Source organism: Prunus persica, chromosome G1 (assembly GCF_000346465.2).
Source record: "Prunus persica cultivar Lovell chromosome G1, Prunus_persica_NCBIv2, whole genome shotgun sequence".
Taxonomy (NCBI): Eukaryota; Viridiplantae; Streptophyta; class Magnoliopsida; order Rosales; family Rosaceae; genus Prunus; species Prunus persica.
The window spans coordinates 36,884,458-36,904,746 of NC_034009.1; the positions used below are offsets into that span (position 1 = coordinate 36,884,458).

The following is a 20,289-nucleotide window of genomic DNA, read 5'->3' on the forward strand; positions in this document are numbered from 1 at the left end:
GATGATAAATTCATTTGGCAACTTGTGAGAACAAGAATTTTCTGGATACCCTACCAAATTTAATGCACATTTCTTTCCATCACCAAATCTTGCTTCTCATAGATTGCCCCAAAGAATTCAAATTTATTATCTCAACAAATAGTTCTTTTCATTTCATTCAATAATGCCTTTATGGAATTAGCGGTGAAAATGATGCAAGGTGTTTTAAAATCATAGACACATGTATGTGTTTATAAAGATTAAAATGTAGCAATGGTCTCTAAACTAAAACCCAACTTTACTTTTCATCTTTAATCTCCAAAAATAGTAATAATCGTCCTCTGACACCACTCGACATATGATACACATTTTAGGGGCAAATAAGACTTTTATCTAACCACCACTTTTTCTACCCAATGACATGCATGTACTACATATTTTAGGGGCAAATAAGACTTGTACCTAACCACCACCTTTTCAACCGCACGCCAACGCCACCACCCCCTATAAATGGTTACGAGTCTTTTGGTGATTTATGGTGTTATGCTAATACTAGGGTTTCAGCAAACAAATCGTGGTGTGGGGGTGATGGGAAAAAATTATTTTTAATATTTGATATGCATTTCTTAATTTGTCCTTAATTTTGATAAAAAAAAAATTAAACAAAATTTACGAAAAGACCAATAATGCAACACGATATCTAATTGAAGGACCATAACAATTTTTAAAAGTGAGAGACGAAGAATAAAATTGAGTCTTAATTCAAGACCATTGCTACATTTTACCCGTTTATAAATGCTCAATAGTTGGTGTATTCCAATTTGCATATACCCTATAATTTGGTGCTTCCTGTAGTTGACCATTTATAAAATTACATATAAGATGGTAATAAGTTAATAATAAAGGAACTAATAAATCAAAGTTTACGAAAATGCTTTGGGCTTTTATTTAAAGATTATCAGTAAAGTGCATGGCCCACTTAAACTACAACTTACACCTAATGTGGCATGCCTTTCCTGATGGTAGAGAGCCTCCTCTTCAGATACAAGCAATGCAGTATCCAGAACGCCACCAACAACAACAAAGCAAATCCAGAAAGAGAAGCCTAGACACAACTATTTCTGTATCCAAGCAAACCCAGAAAGCTTTTCACTTTCAAAGTCCCTCACTGCTCCCAAATCCCAACCTCCATGAACCCATCCTCAGTTGCACAGCCCCTAAACATCCCAGTACAATTAAACCCGCATGCCACTTCCCCTTTGTTGGACACCGCTATCAGCCCGGCCTTCCCATCATCAAGCCTCTCTTTGATCACAAAGTCCACAGCCTCCTGTAGGCCCAGGCCCTTGTATTCCATCACAGCTGCCACCTCACGCGCCAATGTACCGCGAATGATGGCCTCGCCCTCTCCCGTGCACGAGACCCCGCACAAGTCACCCGCATACGTGCCAGCACCAATCAGGGGTGAGTCGCCAATGCGGCCCGTCATTTTGTTCATGAGCCCACCAGTGGATGTGGCCGCAGCGCAGCGCCCCTGGTTGTCCACCACCACGCAACCGACGGTTTCAGGGGCATACACGCTAATGGGGAGCCCGTTCATGTGCAACGGGCTCTCCACACCTGAGCTGCAACTCTCCATTCCAAGTGGGATCCTGTAATCAAACTGCACGTGACCAAAATTAAGAGTGGTTTAGTGTCACTCATGGACCACACAGCCATAGTATTAAATTAATTTAATGAAACATTAATCAAAAGATAAATAGATACCAAGATGGTGTTGGCTTCCTTTGCTAGCTTGAGCATGCCGACATTTTCCTCAGTGATGAAATATTCATTTTCCACAAGCTCAACTCCCTGACAAGTGACACCAAATCCCATAAAGATTCCACAGAGGGAAAAAAAAAAAGGAAGATCTTTGTCCAGAAAAATATGTATTAAAAATAGTAATATTATTATTAAATTGTTTTTTACATCCAATACTATTAAATTGTCGGGTTAGGAGATCTAGTAAAATTATTATTTAAACAGACGTGTGGCACTGGAAAGAATACGTGGAATCTTCGCACTAGATTCCTACACCTGCTGAAAAAGACAGGAGTATTTTTTCTCTTTTTTTACTTTTTATAGAATCAAAAGAAGACTTTGGTTCTTCGATTTGGTATTGATAACTATAGGGACCAAAGTGTAAATATACAAACCTGTTGCCGGGCGAAGTCTTCGGCGCCGGAGAAGGCGAGGTAGGAATGAGGGGATTTGTCCATGACGAGACGTGCCAGCGAGATCGGGTTCTTAACGGTGGTCAAGCCCGATACGGCGCCGCATCGTCTCTGGGGCCCATCCATGATGCTGGCTTCCATCTCCACCGTCCCTTTCTCAGTGAGGGCCGATCCACGGCCGGAGTTGAAAAAGGGGTCGGTTTCCAATTCCCTCACCTATGTTACACAACAAAAATAGTCAGTAATGTACACTTGGCACATTAAAAAAAAACAATAATAATAATATAAAAAAGTCCAGCATGCATGATTGAGCGCCAGCTAGCAGAGTAAAATAAGGAGTGGACAAAGTAAGCATGCAAACTAAGACAAATCTAAAAACTCGGAAACATAAATGGAAGGTTTTTTTCGTTATGTCCGGGAAAATTCTCGGGACATGTTTGGTTACAGAGAAAACCCACAACGTAAACACAAGAAATGAGATTTTAAAAAAATCAAATGGATTAAAGAATAGCAAAAAAAAAAAAGGTATGGGATTTGATGAGAATTGAAATGTGGAGAGAGAGGGACGTACAACAAGCTCAACAACATCAATGGCGGCGAGATCGGAACGAAGAGCAGAGATGCCGAGATTGAGGCAGCGAGTGAGGAGTTGTTTGGCCTGTTCCTGACGCTCCATCGGGAGATTGGGATCCACACCAGCGCCGCCGTGCACAGCGATTGCCCACCCGCCCATTTTCTCTCTCTCTCTCTCTCTCTCTCTGACTGCCTGTCTCTCGCTCTCTCTGTGTCCTCTTTCTGGACTTGCTTTGCTGTCTCTCCGTTTCACTCTCTAGCTCTCTCTCTCTGTATATATGTTGTGGCTGCGAGTATGAAGGGGGCTGAGGGAGGTTTATATAGACGCTGGCGGACTCCAAATGCCCTTTGAACCCGGATCTTAAAATTTAATTAAATTAGGTGGGGAATCTTCTGTTGGGCCCAAAAAATAAAATTGGAAAAATGAAAATTAGGATTCTTTGTTACAAAAACCGAGATAAATAAATAAATCGGGATTCCCTGCATCGCATTTGTGTCTGTGCCTCTGCCTACCACTTGTTGCGGGAGGTCCTGATCTGTCCCACATTCAAAAGGCGTCGTTTCGTGTCCTAGTTTTGGAAAGACCATATTTTTACGTAAATGCACGAGCTCAATTTAATTTGGTGTTTCTCTACAATTCTCTCTTTTCACTTACTATACTAGTTGTATAAATTCACCTATTTTTCAACTTTAAAAAAAAAGATTGGTACATTTACCCTATATTAGATAGGTAAACTATTTACCGATATGCACTTATATTTTCCATTTCTCTAATTTAGATTATATAAGTAAATTTACCTATAATTCTTTATGTTCTTCATTAAGACTATGTATATTAATTTACCTATATTTTTAAGTACAATGATTTTCTTATCTTTTAAAATACAATTTAAAATAGATACATAATAATTTTGAATTTAAAAGAATGGGTACATTACTCTATAAACGAAATTTGAATTAAAGAGAATTGGTAACAATTGATGGAATGAAAATTGAATATATTGCCACACCAAAAGAACACAGAGAAACTAAATTGATTGTAAAAGAAACAAATAAGAACATTGAATGTCTCCAATTTTTTTTTCAAACATTAAATTACACCAAATCAGTTGAAAAATATAATCAAGAGTATAAAAATAAATCAACACAATTAATTGAGGGAAGCTAAACTGTAATGAGGGGTATTTTTGAAATCTAAAAAGTTTAATAAATTAAATTTGTAGTTTAATTAGGTAACTAGCTTAATTTGATCCTAGTCATTGAGTTTTTCTTATAGAAGTCATGGTTTTATTTGTAGAGAAAATAACGTGATGGGTTGTAGATAATAAAAAATGAATTTCAAGAGGAAAAGATAAATTTACTATAAACAAGAAGAACACTTACTATACTAATTGTCACTAGAATCAGAAATATTGAACATGCAAAGGTAGGGTTGGCTGTGAGGTAAAAGTTGAGCGAGTATGGAGTAAATTTTTACATGTTTCATAATATGTTAAATTTACCGAAAGATTGTTAAAAGTAATCGTATGTATCTATAATTTACTAATGATGGTTTGTCGTGAGATTTCATTCCATAAAATAAGATATCATGATTTAGGGTTTAATTAACCGATATGCTTTGATGAGTTGACGAATTTCAAACCCATCAACTTCCCTAATCTGGCTCAAACAGCAGTTTAATCGGGTACTTAAGTCTAGTCATGAACAACGCAACACCTGCAGGTAGAGTTATTGTATTATAAGTAAAAAAATATTTGAGCCCCGACAATCTTGCAAATAAATACAAAGAGCTCTTCCCAGAATCTTACATTGAACGTGGGCTAATAATTTAAGGACAAAAATAAAGCCTCGGTCGACTAACCATTTTGTTGCTTTCTCCTTCTTGTGATATTTGTTTAGGCTTCCCCCTTTGCCCTTTCTTTATCGAAGAAGAGTTATTCTAATGCCTTTTTATTTTCCATGTCTAAAGCTTAATTTTTCGTTTCAAAGATTCTTTTTTTTATGAATCAAACGGAATCTTGGTATCTTGATATGTTTTCATGCCTAACTTTAATTGAATATATAAATTTCATTATATCAGATATTAATATCCCAAACCTAAATGTGCATGGTGCAGTTGTTATTTAAATTAAAGTGACTTGTAAAATTTCTAATTTCAAGTGACCTATGAACTTCTAATTTCACGTGACTTTGTTTCTTTCTACATATTTCTTTATAGCAAGTTAGGTGGGGCGGGCCTGGCGGCGGACCAAAATTAATTTCAAAGGCGGTGGTCCCTCCGATGCTGGATTTTTATATTCCCCACATGGCCATTATGAATTTAATTATTATTTAATTTTCATGTGATAATGAAATGATAAGAATGGTGATGATTGGCTAATCTTGCTTAGGCTGGTGACACAGTGAGGATGTAGCTCTCAGATATGCATAAGGCTCATTCAAACATTTCAGCTAATTAGCGTAAAGACTAAATCAAATTGAAACTCTACACATATGTTATTTCGCAAAGTCATATGTATGCAACTTGGATTTAATCTATGATTAGGATCTCAAGTTTCATTTCTATACAAATTTATTTTCAAAAAATTCCTGACCATAAGATTAAACAAATACTAATTGACGAAGATAGATGCACTCCCAAAGTTGGGGGACGAGACAGGGCACGTCAGCAACACATTTTAGTGTTCATGTACATTGCACCCACTAATTCCACTTTTATACGTCGTTTGTCTTTTTAATCTTCGGTGGAACATCAAAAAATTGTGCTAATTGTAGAAAATCACTTCAATTTATACCTCAATTTTAATTTGTCACTTTTTTAAAAAAAAATTGAGAGAAATGTCACCTAAAATTTTCAAAATTCATTATTTATCATCTGACTTAACACCATCCAATTTTCCATCTATTTTTAAGGGTATTTTAGTCTTTCTATTTTCAAGAAAAAAAAAAAGAGAAAAAGAGACCTCTCTCTCTCTCTCTCTCTCTCTCTCTCTGGGCATGTATAATAAAAAAAAATTATAATGATTTTTTTAAAATACCATTGCAAATAGAAAGACTAAAATACCCTTAAAATAAATTGTGTTAAAGTTAAATGACAAATCACGGATTTTGAAATTAAGGTGACATTTCACTTAATTTTTTTTTAATATGACAAATTGAAACTAATGTATAAGTTCATGTGACATATCTACAAAAATCTCAAACAAATTCACTAACACTTTTTTTTTATAATAATTATTGTTCCCAAATACAGATCCCCAACAAATCTTGAAATGTAGAATCTTTGGTAAATATTAATTTTTCATGAATATGTTAATGAGATAATTTGACATGCATACTTACCTGCCATCAAACTTGCATGCCTTTGGGACGAAATCACCATTTAACATGAAATTTATGATTGGGCAATGCTATGTGAGACAATGCTGTGTGTGTACAAACAACCCAAGTATTTTACCAACCTTTTTTTTCTTTCTGCCGACCTGTGTCCTAAGGGGTGAGACGATCATGTGGTGCAGATGTAGTTTTTAGTTTTGAAATGTGAGGGTGTGGTGTGGCCACGTCATCTGCAGTGTACCTATGTTGTACCTATGGTTTATATTTCATATTGAATCACTGGCGGACTCATGAATTTTTGAGCGTATGTGTAATTTTGAAAGGCTAAAAACTCTTTATAGATTGAACATTTAAGGTTTTTACCTAATTTGACCTTAGATTTCTTCATGCATTCATATCATACATGAAAAATTATTTTATGTAAAAATATTGACTAAGTATGAAAAATGGTTTTTCGAAATAATTATTTTCTCAAGATAATTTTTGGCAGCTTTTATTCCTTACACATCAAATAAGAAAACTTAATTTTATGAGATTTTAATATGAAGTATATATTGACTTAATGAGCCATCATTTTTAGCATAAATGTATTTTGCACTAAAACCAATTTTTCATATTTTGATTTGGTGGGAATTTGATTTTTTAGTATTTTTATTTGAATCCAAATAAGAAGTACTTCCTTATTTACATTATAAACTTAAGTAAATGAGGTAATATAAAAATAAATGAAAGTAAAAGGACAAAGACATTTACTTAAATGTTGAAAATAGAAATAAGGTAATATGTACACTAGCTGAAGCATTTACAATGATTTTTCTAGTGAGAAAAGATACAGATGTATCTCCTTACACTTTAATAAGTCCGCTACTGTCTTGGCCTAACTTCGGTATAGGTGGTGGGGTGAGAGCTTGAAAATTTTATATCCTCATTCATTCATATATTTGGTAAATTCCTTTTGTCCGTAGTTAGAAATTGATGCATGCATCCCTATTGGAGCACGTAAACATCCATTTTTGGGATAACTTGTACCTGCTTCTTACTGTCGTGAAAGAGCTTTCTTTTTACTTAATTAACTAATGCAAATCAATCAATGATCTGCCTCTAACAACTTCGAGTCATATGTCATCTAAAGTTTCAACTTACTTGTTATCACTAGATTAATTATGGTGCAATTGGGATCCACATGTTCTCTTTGGTGCTTATGAATTTTCCACTATATTCAAGTACGACTGTGTATGCGTCATTTCTTGCTAACTCACCTCACTAATGTCATTTTTTGAGAATGACACTCATATTTGGATATGGGTTTAAAACCCTCATCATCTCAAAAGGCAGAGTGCCCGTTTGACACCTCTCTCTCTCTATACACACAACACACACCACACACACCACACACACAAAGAGTAAATTTATTTTGCGTATCATTCAAATATTTAACGATATGTGAGGCATATTAATGCACGTTATTATCACCTTAATATACATGCACATGGAGAAGTTTTCCAAAGAGAAGGACAGGGTCTTAATCATTGACGCAAAAATGGTGGAAGCATATATAACACACCAGACAATTTGGAGAAAAAGATTAGGTATCGACATCATGCAATATTAAACAGTATAGCAATAAAGATTGAAACTATCAACATCAAGTAGCTAAGGTAGGCTGCTAGCTGGTTGTAACTTGTTAATGGTAATGGAGGAGTATGCAGAACGCATTTCCAAACAGAAACACTTTTGAGAATCGAGATGCACTACAAGTAGGCATATAAAACACAAACATAATATAATAAACTGCAAAAATACTTTTGATGGGTTTGATGAGAGATGCATTGTAAATTGGAAAACGCCACGTCGTTCATGGGCAGTGGGTGGGTGGGTGGCTCCTATGACTGCAGTTTAGAGTGTTGAGCCACGGAATCTTCAAATATGATACCTCTCTCTCCCTCCTCCTGCAATCGCTTTCGGGGGCCCACTGCTGAATTGGCAAAGGCTCCCCAATGGACCCCACTGTGCTTTGTTGTGCGCTTCAAAAGATTCGCATCACATGTTCTGTCCTATTGTCGTGCAGTATCTCCCAACTTTCCGCTACTCATTCTTAAAAAGACAAAAGGACCCCCTTCTCCTCCCAACAACAAAGTGGCTTCTCTGCCTCTGCTGCCCCCCAGTTAAATTATTTACTTAATTAAGATAATTTAACTAAAAATGGGTTTTGTCCCCTGTGTTTTTTGGCCCCTAATCCTCTACAGTTGGCCCTTTCGGCCATTGTGAGGCGCAAGTAAAGTTTCTTTTTTATTTTAAACTCAGTATTGTTAGAGACAATATTATTTTAACCGCACCATGATTAGGAAAATCAAAAGCTCATAATGAAATGGATCCATAGATCTTTGTCAATCATTTAACCTTTTGTCGGCATTTTTTTTCTAGGGTAAATTCAGAGGTACACAATAATAAAAGATCTCAGCAGTAAAAGGAACAATAAAAGAATCTATACTACAAGCTTTTTCAGGTAAAAATGTCAAAACAAATCAAAGACTAATTTTTTTTATATTTATTTTAATACAAGCGATAGTATAAACTATAAAAAGAGAAGGTTTCTGTCACACACATACAACAAAGATGTCATCAAGGTTCGAACCTGAGACCTCTGATTTGCAAGGTAACACTGAGCTTGACCTGTTGACATCAAAGGCTAATCATCTTTAATGAAGATATTACAATTGCATTAGGAATATACGACATGTGAAACACCTACTAGATATACAAAGTAAACATGAAATTAGCTACATTGATTTAGGAAACTAAGTTTTTTTTTTGTTTTTTTGTTTTGGATCAAATAGAAACTTCAACGGTACAATCAAAGACATCAACAAGACATATAAAATACCAATCCCAAGTACGCAACAAACTAACTTGCTAAAAGCAAAACTAACGCGAACAAAAGCCGCGCAAAAACTATTAGCCCACATCACCACAATTAGCCATAAGCCCAAACAAAGCCCAAAAACCCAACATAACCAAAATCCTAAATCAACCCATGAGTCTAAACAAACCCTACCACCACCACCTGAAGAAGCACCATCACGGCCACACACCCACCACCGCATCCGTAATAGATTTGGAGAAAATATGATTTCCAGCGATCTACCTGCGCATAAAAGCAAACAAATAAATGAAAACTAAGATGTTACTTAGTCAACACATGTTATACATAAAGAGAGATATCCACAAACCCTAGTGCATTTTGGCTCCCATAGCCATGGCGATTATGCGCAGCTAATATTTATATGGGAGATTCACTATTATACCAAATATATGGGCCCAAATTATAAAAATACCATATATAAAATGGACTATAGAAACACACCCAAAGCCCATTTACAACATAACAAATAGGCTTTTAACTTCTTATAAATTACAAAACTGACATCAATTTCTTAAAACAAGCCCAACCCCAAAATCTCATAAAAATACTCAAAATACTCAATAGGGCATCAAAGTAATTTAATAATCAATATTAAATTCAATAAGGTTAGTTGACATTTTTTGGGTTTTTTTTGGGTTTGTTTATAGAAATTCAATGGTGCGTTTTGTTTTTTTTTGAGTTGTCTATAATATTAGTGCTAAGAATAGGTATTTCACTAAATATCTCTATTTATAATTACAACCAATTAAAGATCAATTTAAGATGGCGAGATGCGAGACCATATAAGTGGTAGATGTAAAAAGGACCACTTAAGTTGCACCTCATAGGAAACAGAGAGAAAGAAGAAAACAAAAGGTTAAGTACCATGTCAATATTATAGACAAATAACCTTTGAAGTCTTTTTCAATCAATCTGTCAACCACCCACCATATATATATATATAAGGTCTTTATTCATAGATCATTTTTATAAAAAATTAGACAAATAAGAAGCCGTTTGACATCCAATTGTGTTCTACAAAATCAATTAACACGGTGCTTCAAGAAAGTACTAAAATTTCAATAACTCAATTGAGTGGTCAAATGATATCGGATTCAAGTGATTTTTTTATTTATATAGAGATGATCTTTGAATGATTACCTACAAAATAGATGGTTTGGATTAATGAAATACAATGTGGAGTATGCCCTACAAGGATGTCCTTTAAATAAGTTTATTTGAGGGATCCATCAATGGAAGTTTTGTATATATATATATATAAAGAAATTTTATCTACTGTACTATGCATTTCAAAATTTCAAGACGATTTACTTAATCAAATTTTTTTTTATTTTAAATAAGAGTCGATTGTAAGATTGCAAAGCATGTTTTAGAAAAGGAAACATTGCATAAAAACATATTTTTGCAAGATAGTAGGCTACATTAAGTATATTTGATTTCGATATTGAAAATTTGAAAGGCAATGAAAATAGTATTCCCAATTTTCTTACCAAAGAATTTCTACAAGAACAGAGGAATGGCGGATAAAAAATCCCTCAAAGATGAAACCCAGTCAACAACCAGAAAGCTTCCCTCCTCATTAACTACAGTAAAAAATACACCATCCCAAATCATCCATTTCACAGGGATATCCACCACTCCAAGTCATCAATCGAATTTCATCCCTTGGTTCTACAATCAGTCATCCTCGCTCTAATTATCAGTCAACTCTAGTGTCTAGTTATGATCCATTTCAAGTTACAACTCATTCTAACACCCAATCGCTAATAAATTATAGAAAAACATCCCCATACCTTCATAGAAGTAATACCCGTCTTTTTATGATTGAGCTTGTTACAATCCAGTCAAAATCGATAAAGCCTATTTACCTCCCAATCGTCATGTCATCCCTCCTCATCCAGAAAATTATCACCACTAGTATAGTATTGGTGTGCGAAGAACATGGCATGGCACTAGGGTTTGTTCCCTCCCTGTATAAAAGTAAATATCAACGGACGAACCAATAGAATGTGAAACACTTGGATTTGTCCCAATGTGGTGCGTGCAAGTTGCAACCACCGATATCACATATTAAGATAGGACATAAAGCCCACGTGATTTTTATATGTCCTATCAAAATGATCAAATATGCAAAATAAATAAGCTGTAACAAAACAATATTACTGTTCAAATGTAATCCGTACAATATTATAATGCAAGTGGGCGTGTGGGTGCGACGAGCCAAAATGACCAATTCGATCTGATTGACAAGAGGCCAAATTTCCATGCTAATCAATGTCATCAATTTGGGTCTTTATGATAATTATAAAATTTAGATTTTGAAAGAGATGGAACAAGCAGCTAGCAACAGAAAAATGGCCAACTGTCTCGCTCTCTCTCTCCCACACTGGGCACTGAGCTACTAGCTACTCGACTGAGACCAACATGGACCTTCCAGAACAGCTATAACCACACAGTACACGTTTGGCCTTATTACTTGAGCACTCTTCTGTTTGGTTTGGTGTGTGGTGCCTTTGTCGCCTGATGAGTCGACAAGTATTCTTGACTCTTCGACCCTTCGTCGAGGCAATTCAACACACACACACAGGTGGACAAGTGGGAGGCAGAAGAGAACGAGCCCAACATATTCCTCACCATATCTAATTTCATGCACACTAAATGCTTAAATTTACTAGCACCCAATATTTTGTATTAGAAATATAGCATATTTTGAGATGGTTTAAGAACTTTTGGCACTTTCTCCTTATCATTGGTACTATACTTTGCGGAATGGGCGACCTATAGACCGGATTAAGATGATATATGGAAATGTTATTTAATACTTTAAGATGAAGCATTGTGGAATGTTGAGACCCACTATCCGCATTGCAAAAATAACATAACTTGGGATTGTTTGAGAGCTTCGGGAGTATCATTTGTTAAATTTTAGAGAGATGGGCTAGCGGCTCACTACTAGCAACAACAATATTGTCTCCAATTTAACCACCTACAAAGCCCAGTAAGTGTGGGGTTTTATTACAAAAGACCTCAGTGATATTAATTGTGGAACCATTCATTATATGTTATATTTTATTCAGTCAAGTTTCCGATGTGAGACCTATATTCTTTAACACGCGCCTTCAAGTGGAACCACCACATAGTGGGCCAAGTCTATATCAGAGTCTATCATTTAAGCCCGACATGTGAACACTACGTATCAGGTAAGGGGTAAGGGTAAACATTCAAGTCTAACATGTGAATACCCAATTCAAGCCCAGTCAATCACCCCGCTTTGATACCATATTAAATTTCAGAAAAATGGACCAGTGGCCTACTATTAGCAACACCAATAAGCAAGTTTTATCCATGGCTCTTATAATTAAAAAAAAAAAAAAGAAGATTGTAGGCTTTGTCTCGACCCAAAAAAAAAAAAATGATTGTAGTGTCTCTTCTTAATTTTCATGTGAGAGCCCAAGTTCTGTTGTCCAACTCTCTAACGGATTCCAATGGGCTTGATCATGATGCCCAACTCCACTTGGGTTAGGCCTTAACTCTACGCATGAACCTTGGATTGGTCAATTGTGTAGTCGAAGTCGTACATTCTAACAAAGCCCAATTCCTGCAGAGACTTGAATGAGTTGAAAGTAAATCTCAACAGTTCTTATATGACCAATTAGTTATCAAAAGTACATTTCTTCTTTCTTGCGGGCCTTCAATTCTGTAGGGCTCATATTGATGGACAGTTCCCGTGTTGGACCCCAGAAAGGTGAACAAAGAACAAAACTGGTTTCCTGAAAAAACAGAGCTAAAACCTTCTTCAAATTTCAATAACAAGATATCGGGAATCTGAATGTAAAACCTCTTTTATTATTAGAAAGAGAAAAATCGCTAGAGTAATAGTTAGTTGGTATTTGATTAATTACGTTCAACCTTCAATGATATTTAAGTTTGTTTATCTTTAGTAATCAAGTTTTGTCCAAGTCAAATTGCCAATTAACATTCATGATTCATTTATAGTTGCCTGTTTTTTGTAAAAATAATATGTAAAATGTAAAATATACGCAAAGGGTAGGGTAATTACAGGAACTGTAATTCATCCATCCAAGACGAAGGAAAGACAACAGATAAGTTCAACAAGCATAAATGCTATATTGTCCCTATCTCTCAAGTCAAAAAAAAAAAAAAAAAGAGACAAAAGATTTACATCTCTGCTAAATTAAGTATACACAAAAACCTTGTCAGGGCAAAGCCAAATGGTTGAGTTATTGGTTGCCACCAATATTAATTAACTAATCCAAACGCCTGCAGAGGTGGATCTACACAGCTAAAATCTAGTAATATTGCTTTCTTTTTTCCCAGCATAGCTGGACACTTGAGGAGGCCTAAAGGTCATTTGCAGACTATCATTTCATGTATCTCATCTCAAGACGTAACCACTGCCCTCAAGAAACGATAAATACTTGTGTGAAACGAGGATAATATTATTTCGTTATTTTTGTTTTATACGAGTTTTTCTGCCCAAAAACACTCAGGACTAGATACTGTACTTGTAAGTAATTATATTTTTTGACCTTTTGAATTTCACTGTAAAAAAATGTTAACAGAGCAAAATGTTAAAAAAACAGAATGATGAACAAAAGGCAAATAGAAAACAGAAAATTACCTACCAAACCAAACCAAGAAACAAGTTTAATTTGCTAGATTGGACCACTGCTGCTGCTGCTGCCACGGCTGCTGAAAGCTAACCAATACTCTATCATAATCATATTGTGGACCACTTTTGTACGGCCATGGCATTGGCCGCATGGTTTGGCCAGAAATAATGGACCCTTGTTTAATTTTGTTTTCAAACAGATTATGTAAAAATACTTTCAAAGCATATGAGCCAGCCAGCTCCATGCATCTTCCGCAAAAACAAATAGGGAAGAACCAAAGGCAGTGCAGGGCTGTCTTGACTTGTTAAAAAGTCTGAGAGAGCCTCTGAAATCTGAATAGTACGTTTGGCATTTCATGGGAAAGTGACACATTATATACCAGAGACAATAAGCAGCCCAGATCAGTCCAGTTCAGACCAGCCCAGCCAAGCCCATTGGATGCCAATCCTGTGGTTTAGATCATATAGGATAAAATAATCCAACTGTAGTGCTGCAAGACTCTGCAACAACTGCAACCAAACCTGGGATTGATATGAATGATGATAAAGATGTTGCCAATTTAAACCAATTATTTGGATACATATTGGGATTTATGGGATAGATATAAAGGTCGCCTTATCATTAATTAAGCCACTCACGAGCAGAATGTGTGAGTTTTCATGAATTAATTCATCATCTGTGCCAAAACTGTGTGCGAGGGATTAATGATAATCTCTCTGACCCAACTATAGTTTCGCCGAATCAAAGGTAAAGTGAGGCCCCCCATAATAGCTTCTCGCATTGAATACCTCCAATATTGATTGAAATTTGAAATTTTTGTTGGCATTCTCAATAACGGAACGGTTGTAAATGATTGACAAAATTATTAATATGAAGGTATAAATTTTACATACTTGAGCAACTAGTCAATTCAATTGATATACAATTGTTGGAATTTGGAAAAAAGAAAAGAAAAGAAAAGAAGAAAAGGGGTGAGCTTTCAGGAGTTGAAAGAAAGAGGGCAGCAACCAAGAAAGATGAGGAAATGTGATATGCTGGAACCCATTGCTCTCTCTTTCTTTCTGGACTTTTTATCAAACAATCCGTATGTTATCATTGTCTTTCTCCCTTTTTCTTTTTAGGTTGAAAATACGCCTACAGTCTTAAATAGTCTTATGCCCAAAAAGCAAGCAAAGTGTAAGGAACAACAAAGACATCTCACACAAAATCAAAAGATATTGTTCCCCGATTTCAGCATTCCCCCCACCCCCCACCCCCTTTCACCTTTTCTTTATTTTTTTCCTTTGTACGCATGTTTTTCTTTTTCTTCAAAAAAAAAACTTGTATAAAACAGAAATAGTATTGTTTATTATCAACCTAATTTCTTCTTAATCTTCTAAATTCTCCACTTCCTTTTTTGGTGTCTCTTTTCCATAATTCCACCTTTCATCCACATGCTCTTCTTCTTCTACATAGACTAGGCCAAGAGATTTCTACACAAGTGCGACACTTCAATGCAATATTTATATGTATTATTATAGTGGCAATTACCAAATCTAGCAATAGATTACTTATATAGTATATGAGAAGGGTCAATATATATCAACGGAAATTTGAGCCAGCTTCTTATTTTATATTTACTCCGGCAATCGCGGTGCATTAGAAAATAATTAGGAGATTGATTAAATTGTACCTAAGAAAGCTCAAACACTAGGCATGCATTAAATTGTTTCTTGTGGGAGCTAGTAGAAAGCACATGTAGTGCTTATTGTGGGTGTCTTTTGTGAATGATTAACCACTATTAAGTGAGATCGATCGGTCCAATTCTTGCCTACAAATGTGGTGGGAGCAATCTAAATCTCATTTGCTAAGCAACGCATATCTAGATACATAGTACAAACGTCTTTCTCTATAATTTGTAGCTCTAGTTTATAAGAGAGACATTCATACAACATGGTAGCACTTTTTGTTATTTTTGATTAATAATGCAATGACACGCAAAATAACTTTTTCACGTATCACTGCATTATTCTCCGTTACCTAGCCTTGTTTGGTGGGGGATGCCATGCCACTGTTAATCCGATACTAAAGCTAATAAATGTATAATTACAAGAAATGCACTTTGGAAATATTGAACGGTCCATTTTGTATCAATGTTAATATTGATATAAAATGGTCCATTAATTACTACAAATAAAATTAGTAAATATTACAGGAGCTTATAGGTGGGGAGAGAGGCAAGGCTTAGGCATGCATTGAAAGTCGAGGTGGACGGTGTTAGAGATTTGGTGGGTTACACCTGTTGGTCTTGTTCAAGTGATTAGGGCAAATTTCAAACCCAAAGTCATACAAGATTTAGCTCATCCATCGAGGTCAAACCTCCAACTTATACTCGCAATATTTTCCTACACCTAAAATGCTTGTGGCCGACAGCATGTTCCTCTAACCACATGCATAACAGGCCTTTCCTCCCAAAATTTTCATTTTAATTCTTCAAGAAATCAGACCACAAGTGTTATTTTCATGTTTCAATTATGCAGAAATTTTTTGGGGTTTCTTTTGTTTTGTATTTTGGATTGCCGACTGCTATTTGCTACTAACCAAATGTTAACGTTGGGTACGTATTTCTACAAATTAATAATGATGGGCAATGAGAAGCTTATAATAATGTGGAAGAAAAAGCCACATAGATATTATTGTTTTCTTTTTGTTTTTTTCTTTAGAAAGGCCATGCAAGAGAGGCTTATGAGTAGAGATATATAATAATACTGCCTGCTGCAAGTACACTCTTCATTGCCATGTTCATGTTCTTAAAAAACTTTCCTCCGGATAAAATGCAAACCATCTCTGTTTCCTAATCCCATATATCCACCATCCACAGAAAAGTCCAGAGATCATTGAGTATGTGGATTGAATTTGGTTGGGAAAACTAGGATGAAAGTTTCAGAGATGGTATGCAATTTAACAAATCGCATAAGAACATAAGTACTTATTAGACATGGAAAGACTTTCTTTTTTTTTTGGGTCCTTAATGAAAAAAGGTGGGAACCATTTGAGGAACTAGCGAGGGATGAAGCTGAGAATCTCTGCATTTGGGTTGTGGCTGAGCTTCCGCTTCTTTGACAGAGGCTCTGGTGAAGATGAGACTGATGCGGCCACGGCCCACGAATCATTTGAACTATCAGAGCTAAATGACATGTCTATAACTCCATTTGGACTGCCAGGAATTGAACCAAACTTGCGCTTGTTGGATGGTTTGCCATGGCCTCCTGATGATGACAATTCCAGGACAAGCCTATAGCAATCATCCACTTTGTCCTGTTTAAGATTCAATCAGAATTAGAGAACTTTGATAAAAAAATTCAAACTTCCCATGTTTTAGTATAGGAAAGATTGGTACTTGGAGATTCGGGTTAAAGGGTGAACAAACCTTGTCAATTCCGAGAATGCCTAAGAGCTGGTTTTGATATTCGACATGTAAACAGGGTTCTATATTGTTGACAACGTGCAGCATTGTAGCAGTGGCCACTACAGATGGAAGGAAAGACATGAACCTAGAATCTGCAATTTTAAAATTCAAAGAAAAGGCCAAGAATATTGTAAGATAGGATTAAAGATTTCAACTTTACTTTCTTTGTTGTTTATGTTATTGCAGAAAAGGGATCAAGTTTGAGAGTAAGGGAAGGGCAAGATTAGGGATGGCTTTACCTGAAATGAGATTCAGAAGGATGAGCTCACATCTCTTGAGAAATTCCCAACAGAGATGGTGTTTTAGCCCAAGCCTCCTTGTGATGTAATCGACAAATGAAAGTGGAGTGACAGGGTTCATCTTCCATTGAAGTGTGGAGAGCACCAAAATTTCCATTCTCTTAATAGTTCTAGCTTCAAAAAAATACTTACTGTCTTCCACCTTAAAAAATGTCAGAAAAACCCAGATTGGTTTAGCAAATCAGGACACGGACACAAAATCACAAGCTTTAAACAATCAAACATGAACGTACTTGGAAGTCCAGTAAAAGGGGAACTTGGGTCTCCTCCACTTTGGCAGCAAGAGAGAGACAAGCCACAGCAGCAAGCTGGGTCGTCCATGGCTTCTCAATCTGAAACTGGAGGCTGAAGAAGAACCTATCAAAGTAATCCACAGCAAGAACGGCAGTGAGAGCAGAGAAAGAGAAGTGGGTAATCACTCTCAGCATCCAATCCACTGCCTCTTTACGAGCCCCAGACACAGATGAGCTGATTTGGAGAGGTTTTTGAAGCTCACCATTTTGTTCTGCTTCTTTGGATAACAGTGAGATTAGCTCCTCGTTGTCCCAAAACAAGTCTTGCTCTAGCAAGATTGGAACTTTTATTGGCTTATACGATGAAATATTGCTGTAACAACAACTGTCTCCTACAAATTCATCTTCCTCTTGGAAATACTCCACTACACTCGCTTGTTCCTCCAAATGCTCTTCTGAGCAATACAGAGCATCCAAAAGGAAAACTGGGTTTTGTTCTTCACTTGATTCTACTTCTTGCTGATGATGATGTTGATCCATCTTCTTCTGAGAAGAAGAGGTTTGGTTCTGGGCTCATTACTTCATGAACAGGCCAGAGGCAGAGAGTATGAAGAAGAAAGAGAGGCCTGAAGACTCAGCCTTAGGCATCTTCTCTCTATCTTAATCTCTACCTCTCTCTCTCTCTCTCTCTCTCTCTCTCTCTCTCTCTCTCTCTCTCTCTCAGTATTCTATCTGTCTGTGATTGAAAGAGCAGAGCAGTAGGGAAGAGGAGAGGGGAGGGGGACTGAGCAGTGACCACAACCCACTCTCAAAGATGCGGTTTTATATATAACTTGTGGGTTGTTTGTTTGGTTTTGTTTTTCCCTTCCTACTGTCACTGTAAAACTCTGCTCTTTTCAATTGGGGAGCTCGCGTGCCTAAATCCACCGGACCTTAATACATAATGGGCCATGCAGCACAACAAGTTGACACGTGACATTTGTATCTTCCTCACCTTGCATTTCAGGGCCCACCTCCTATCAACCCCCTCTGATCAAAGTCGTCGGATGCCATGAGCCGTCTGATCAGATGACCATGTGATGAACATGCACATCCACACCAAATATGAATAAAAAAGAATGCCTTGAGCTGGTAGAAGGGGGGGATATGAGTGGCCAGACACGAGAGGATCTTCTGCTCTGCGCTTGTGTTATTTGTGGGTGTTTATTTAATTATTTTTATATCATTTGTATTTTGTTTTTCTATTTGTTTTTATTATCGGAGGATAAATCTGGCCTTATATTTTAGTCTTGGATACAGCAAGAGTGGGTGAAATTGGCGCGAGCGGGAGCCCTTCGCGCGAAAAACAATTTACCCTCTAAATCTGGTGCACATTGCAACGACCAAAATCGGTGCCAATAAATTTGTTTTGAAATTTTCTTTCTCAATTCAAATATTATAAAATATTATTTGCAACGATAACAAATGAGCTGGCAGCTTTGTGTTGTGTAGGTTAGACACAAGATTGCATCGCCATTTTTGTATTGTGCTCTGTTTTCACACCTTTTATTATTTTACACATAAAATTTGTGGTGCAAAACAACTTTGTGTATGATTTAAGACCGTTGTGCATGAATCGGTGTCAGACTACGTGCTTTTGGGATGAAGCTCTCATCTCATATGATTCATACATAACGTTATGTATAAATTTATCTCATCTTACTTATTTAAAATATAAAAGAAAATTAAAAGAAAAGAGTTGTCTCTCTCAGATGCCTTTTGCTTCTGCAGCTCATATATACAAATTATCTCCATATATTATTAGACATTCAAGCGACGTGGGAGTGGGGCTAGGTGAGATATTGATATGGTTAGGGTGTCAAGTGTCAAGGTATTTAAAACCATGTTGTAGATGCCTATCTCTATGTTGGGTGCCATCAGCCATGACAATTGTTTTGTTTTTTGTTTTTTGTTTTTATCAACTAGGTAGATCTTAATTTTTAGGTCTCGTTACATTTTAATTTGCTTATATACTTGTCTATAGGTGAATAAAGAGCTTTTTATCATTGACTATGTATGGTTTTAATTTATACTGAAAATTTCGTAATAAAGATTTTGGTTTGATTGGTTTTGGTAAAAGGAAAAGTGAAACTGTGAAACTTTATACAAATAATTTTAAGCTTTAACCTAGAGAAGAAGTAAAGGCATCCGGGAGCCAACTCTTTTCTTTTTCTTTTCGATTCTTTATTTGTTTCTTTAAATATTGATGATCCTATTTGTTGCAGGGTTATTTTTCCCGCTTTGCTATCGTATTTGAGACACTCTATTGTATCAACTAGCTCTTAATCTAATGTTACTTCTCTTCACAATGTTATCAAATATCTCAAGTTTAAATCTCGCTCTTATATTAACACAGAACGCATAAGGCAGACTATAGTCACATAACTAAACTGTTTTGCATGTAATGAGTTTTGAATAATCCAATTAAGTTTTAAGAAGATTATAAGATTTTTGAAGGCTCATTATTTGTATTTATATATATTTTTTTGCTTTCTGGTATTAAGCATTCTTCAAAATTTCAGAGATCAACAAGCCAAGTTTAAAATGAATATTTCTTGGAATTATAAACTCCCCAGCAGCAGGACAACTCAATTCCTCTTTTGTACGAA

General features: G+C 36.0%; 2 protein-coding genes across 2 annotated transcripts; both read right to left on the reverse strand.

Moving 5' to 3' along the window:
• LOC18792423 (probable isoaspartyl peptidase/L-asparaginase 2) lies at window positions 723-3,063 on the reverse strand. The gene is made up of 4 exons (XM_007222610.2): window positions 2,767-3,063; window positions 2,178-2,411; window positions 1,747-1,833; window positions 723-1,642 (listed from the first exon to the last, which is right to left on the reverse strand). Exons 1-4 carry the CDS (start codon window positions 2,926-2,928, stop codon window positions 1,145-1,147), a joined length of 981 nt encoding a protein of 326 aa, XP_007222672.1. The 5' UTR covers window positions 2,929-3,063; the 3' UTR covers window positions 723-1,144.
• LOC18789156 (cyclin-D3-1) lies at window positions 16,300-18,511 on the reverse strand. The gene is made up of 4 exons (XM_007227269.2): window positions 17,642-18,511; window positions 17,349-17,550; window positions 17,071-17,201; window positions 16,300-16,958 (listed from the first exon to the last, which is right to left on the reverse strand). The coding sequence occupies exons 1-4, from the start codon at window positions 18,179-18,181 to the stop codon at window positions 16,701-16,703; spliced, it is 1,131 nt and encodes a 376-aa protein (XP_007227331.1). The 5' UTR covers window positions 18,182-18,511; the 3' UTR covers window positions 16,300-16,700.

Coding starts and splice junctions, on each gene's coding strand:
- LOC18789156 (XM_007227269.2), bottom strand. CDS start 18,181: ATGGATCAACATCATCATCAGCAAGAAGTAGAATCAAGTGAAGAACAA. Junction 17,551..17,641: donor CCCTTTTACTGGACTTCCAA/GTACGTTCATGT, acceptor ACATTTTTTAAG/GTGGAAGACAGTAAGTATTT. Junction 17,202..17,348: donor CCTTCTGAATCTCATTTCAG/GTAAAGCCATCC, acceptor TTAAAATTGCAG/ATTCTAGGTTCATGTCTTTC.
- LOC18792423 (XM_007222610.2), bottom strand. CDS start 2,928: ATGGGCGGGTGGGCAATCGCTGTGCACGGCGGCGCTGGTGTGGATCCC. Junction 1,834..2,177: donor AAGACTTCGCCCGGCAACAG/GTTTGTATATTT, acceptor GTCACTTGTCAG/GGAGTTGAGCTTGTGGAAAA. Junction 1,643..1,746: donor AGGAAGCCAACACCATCTTG/GTATCTATTTAT, acceptor GGTCACGTGCAG/TTTGATTACAGGATCCCACT.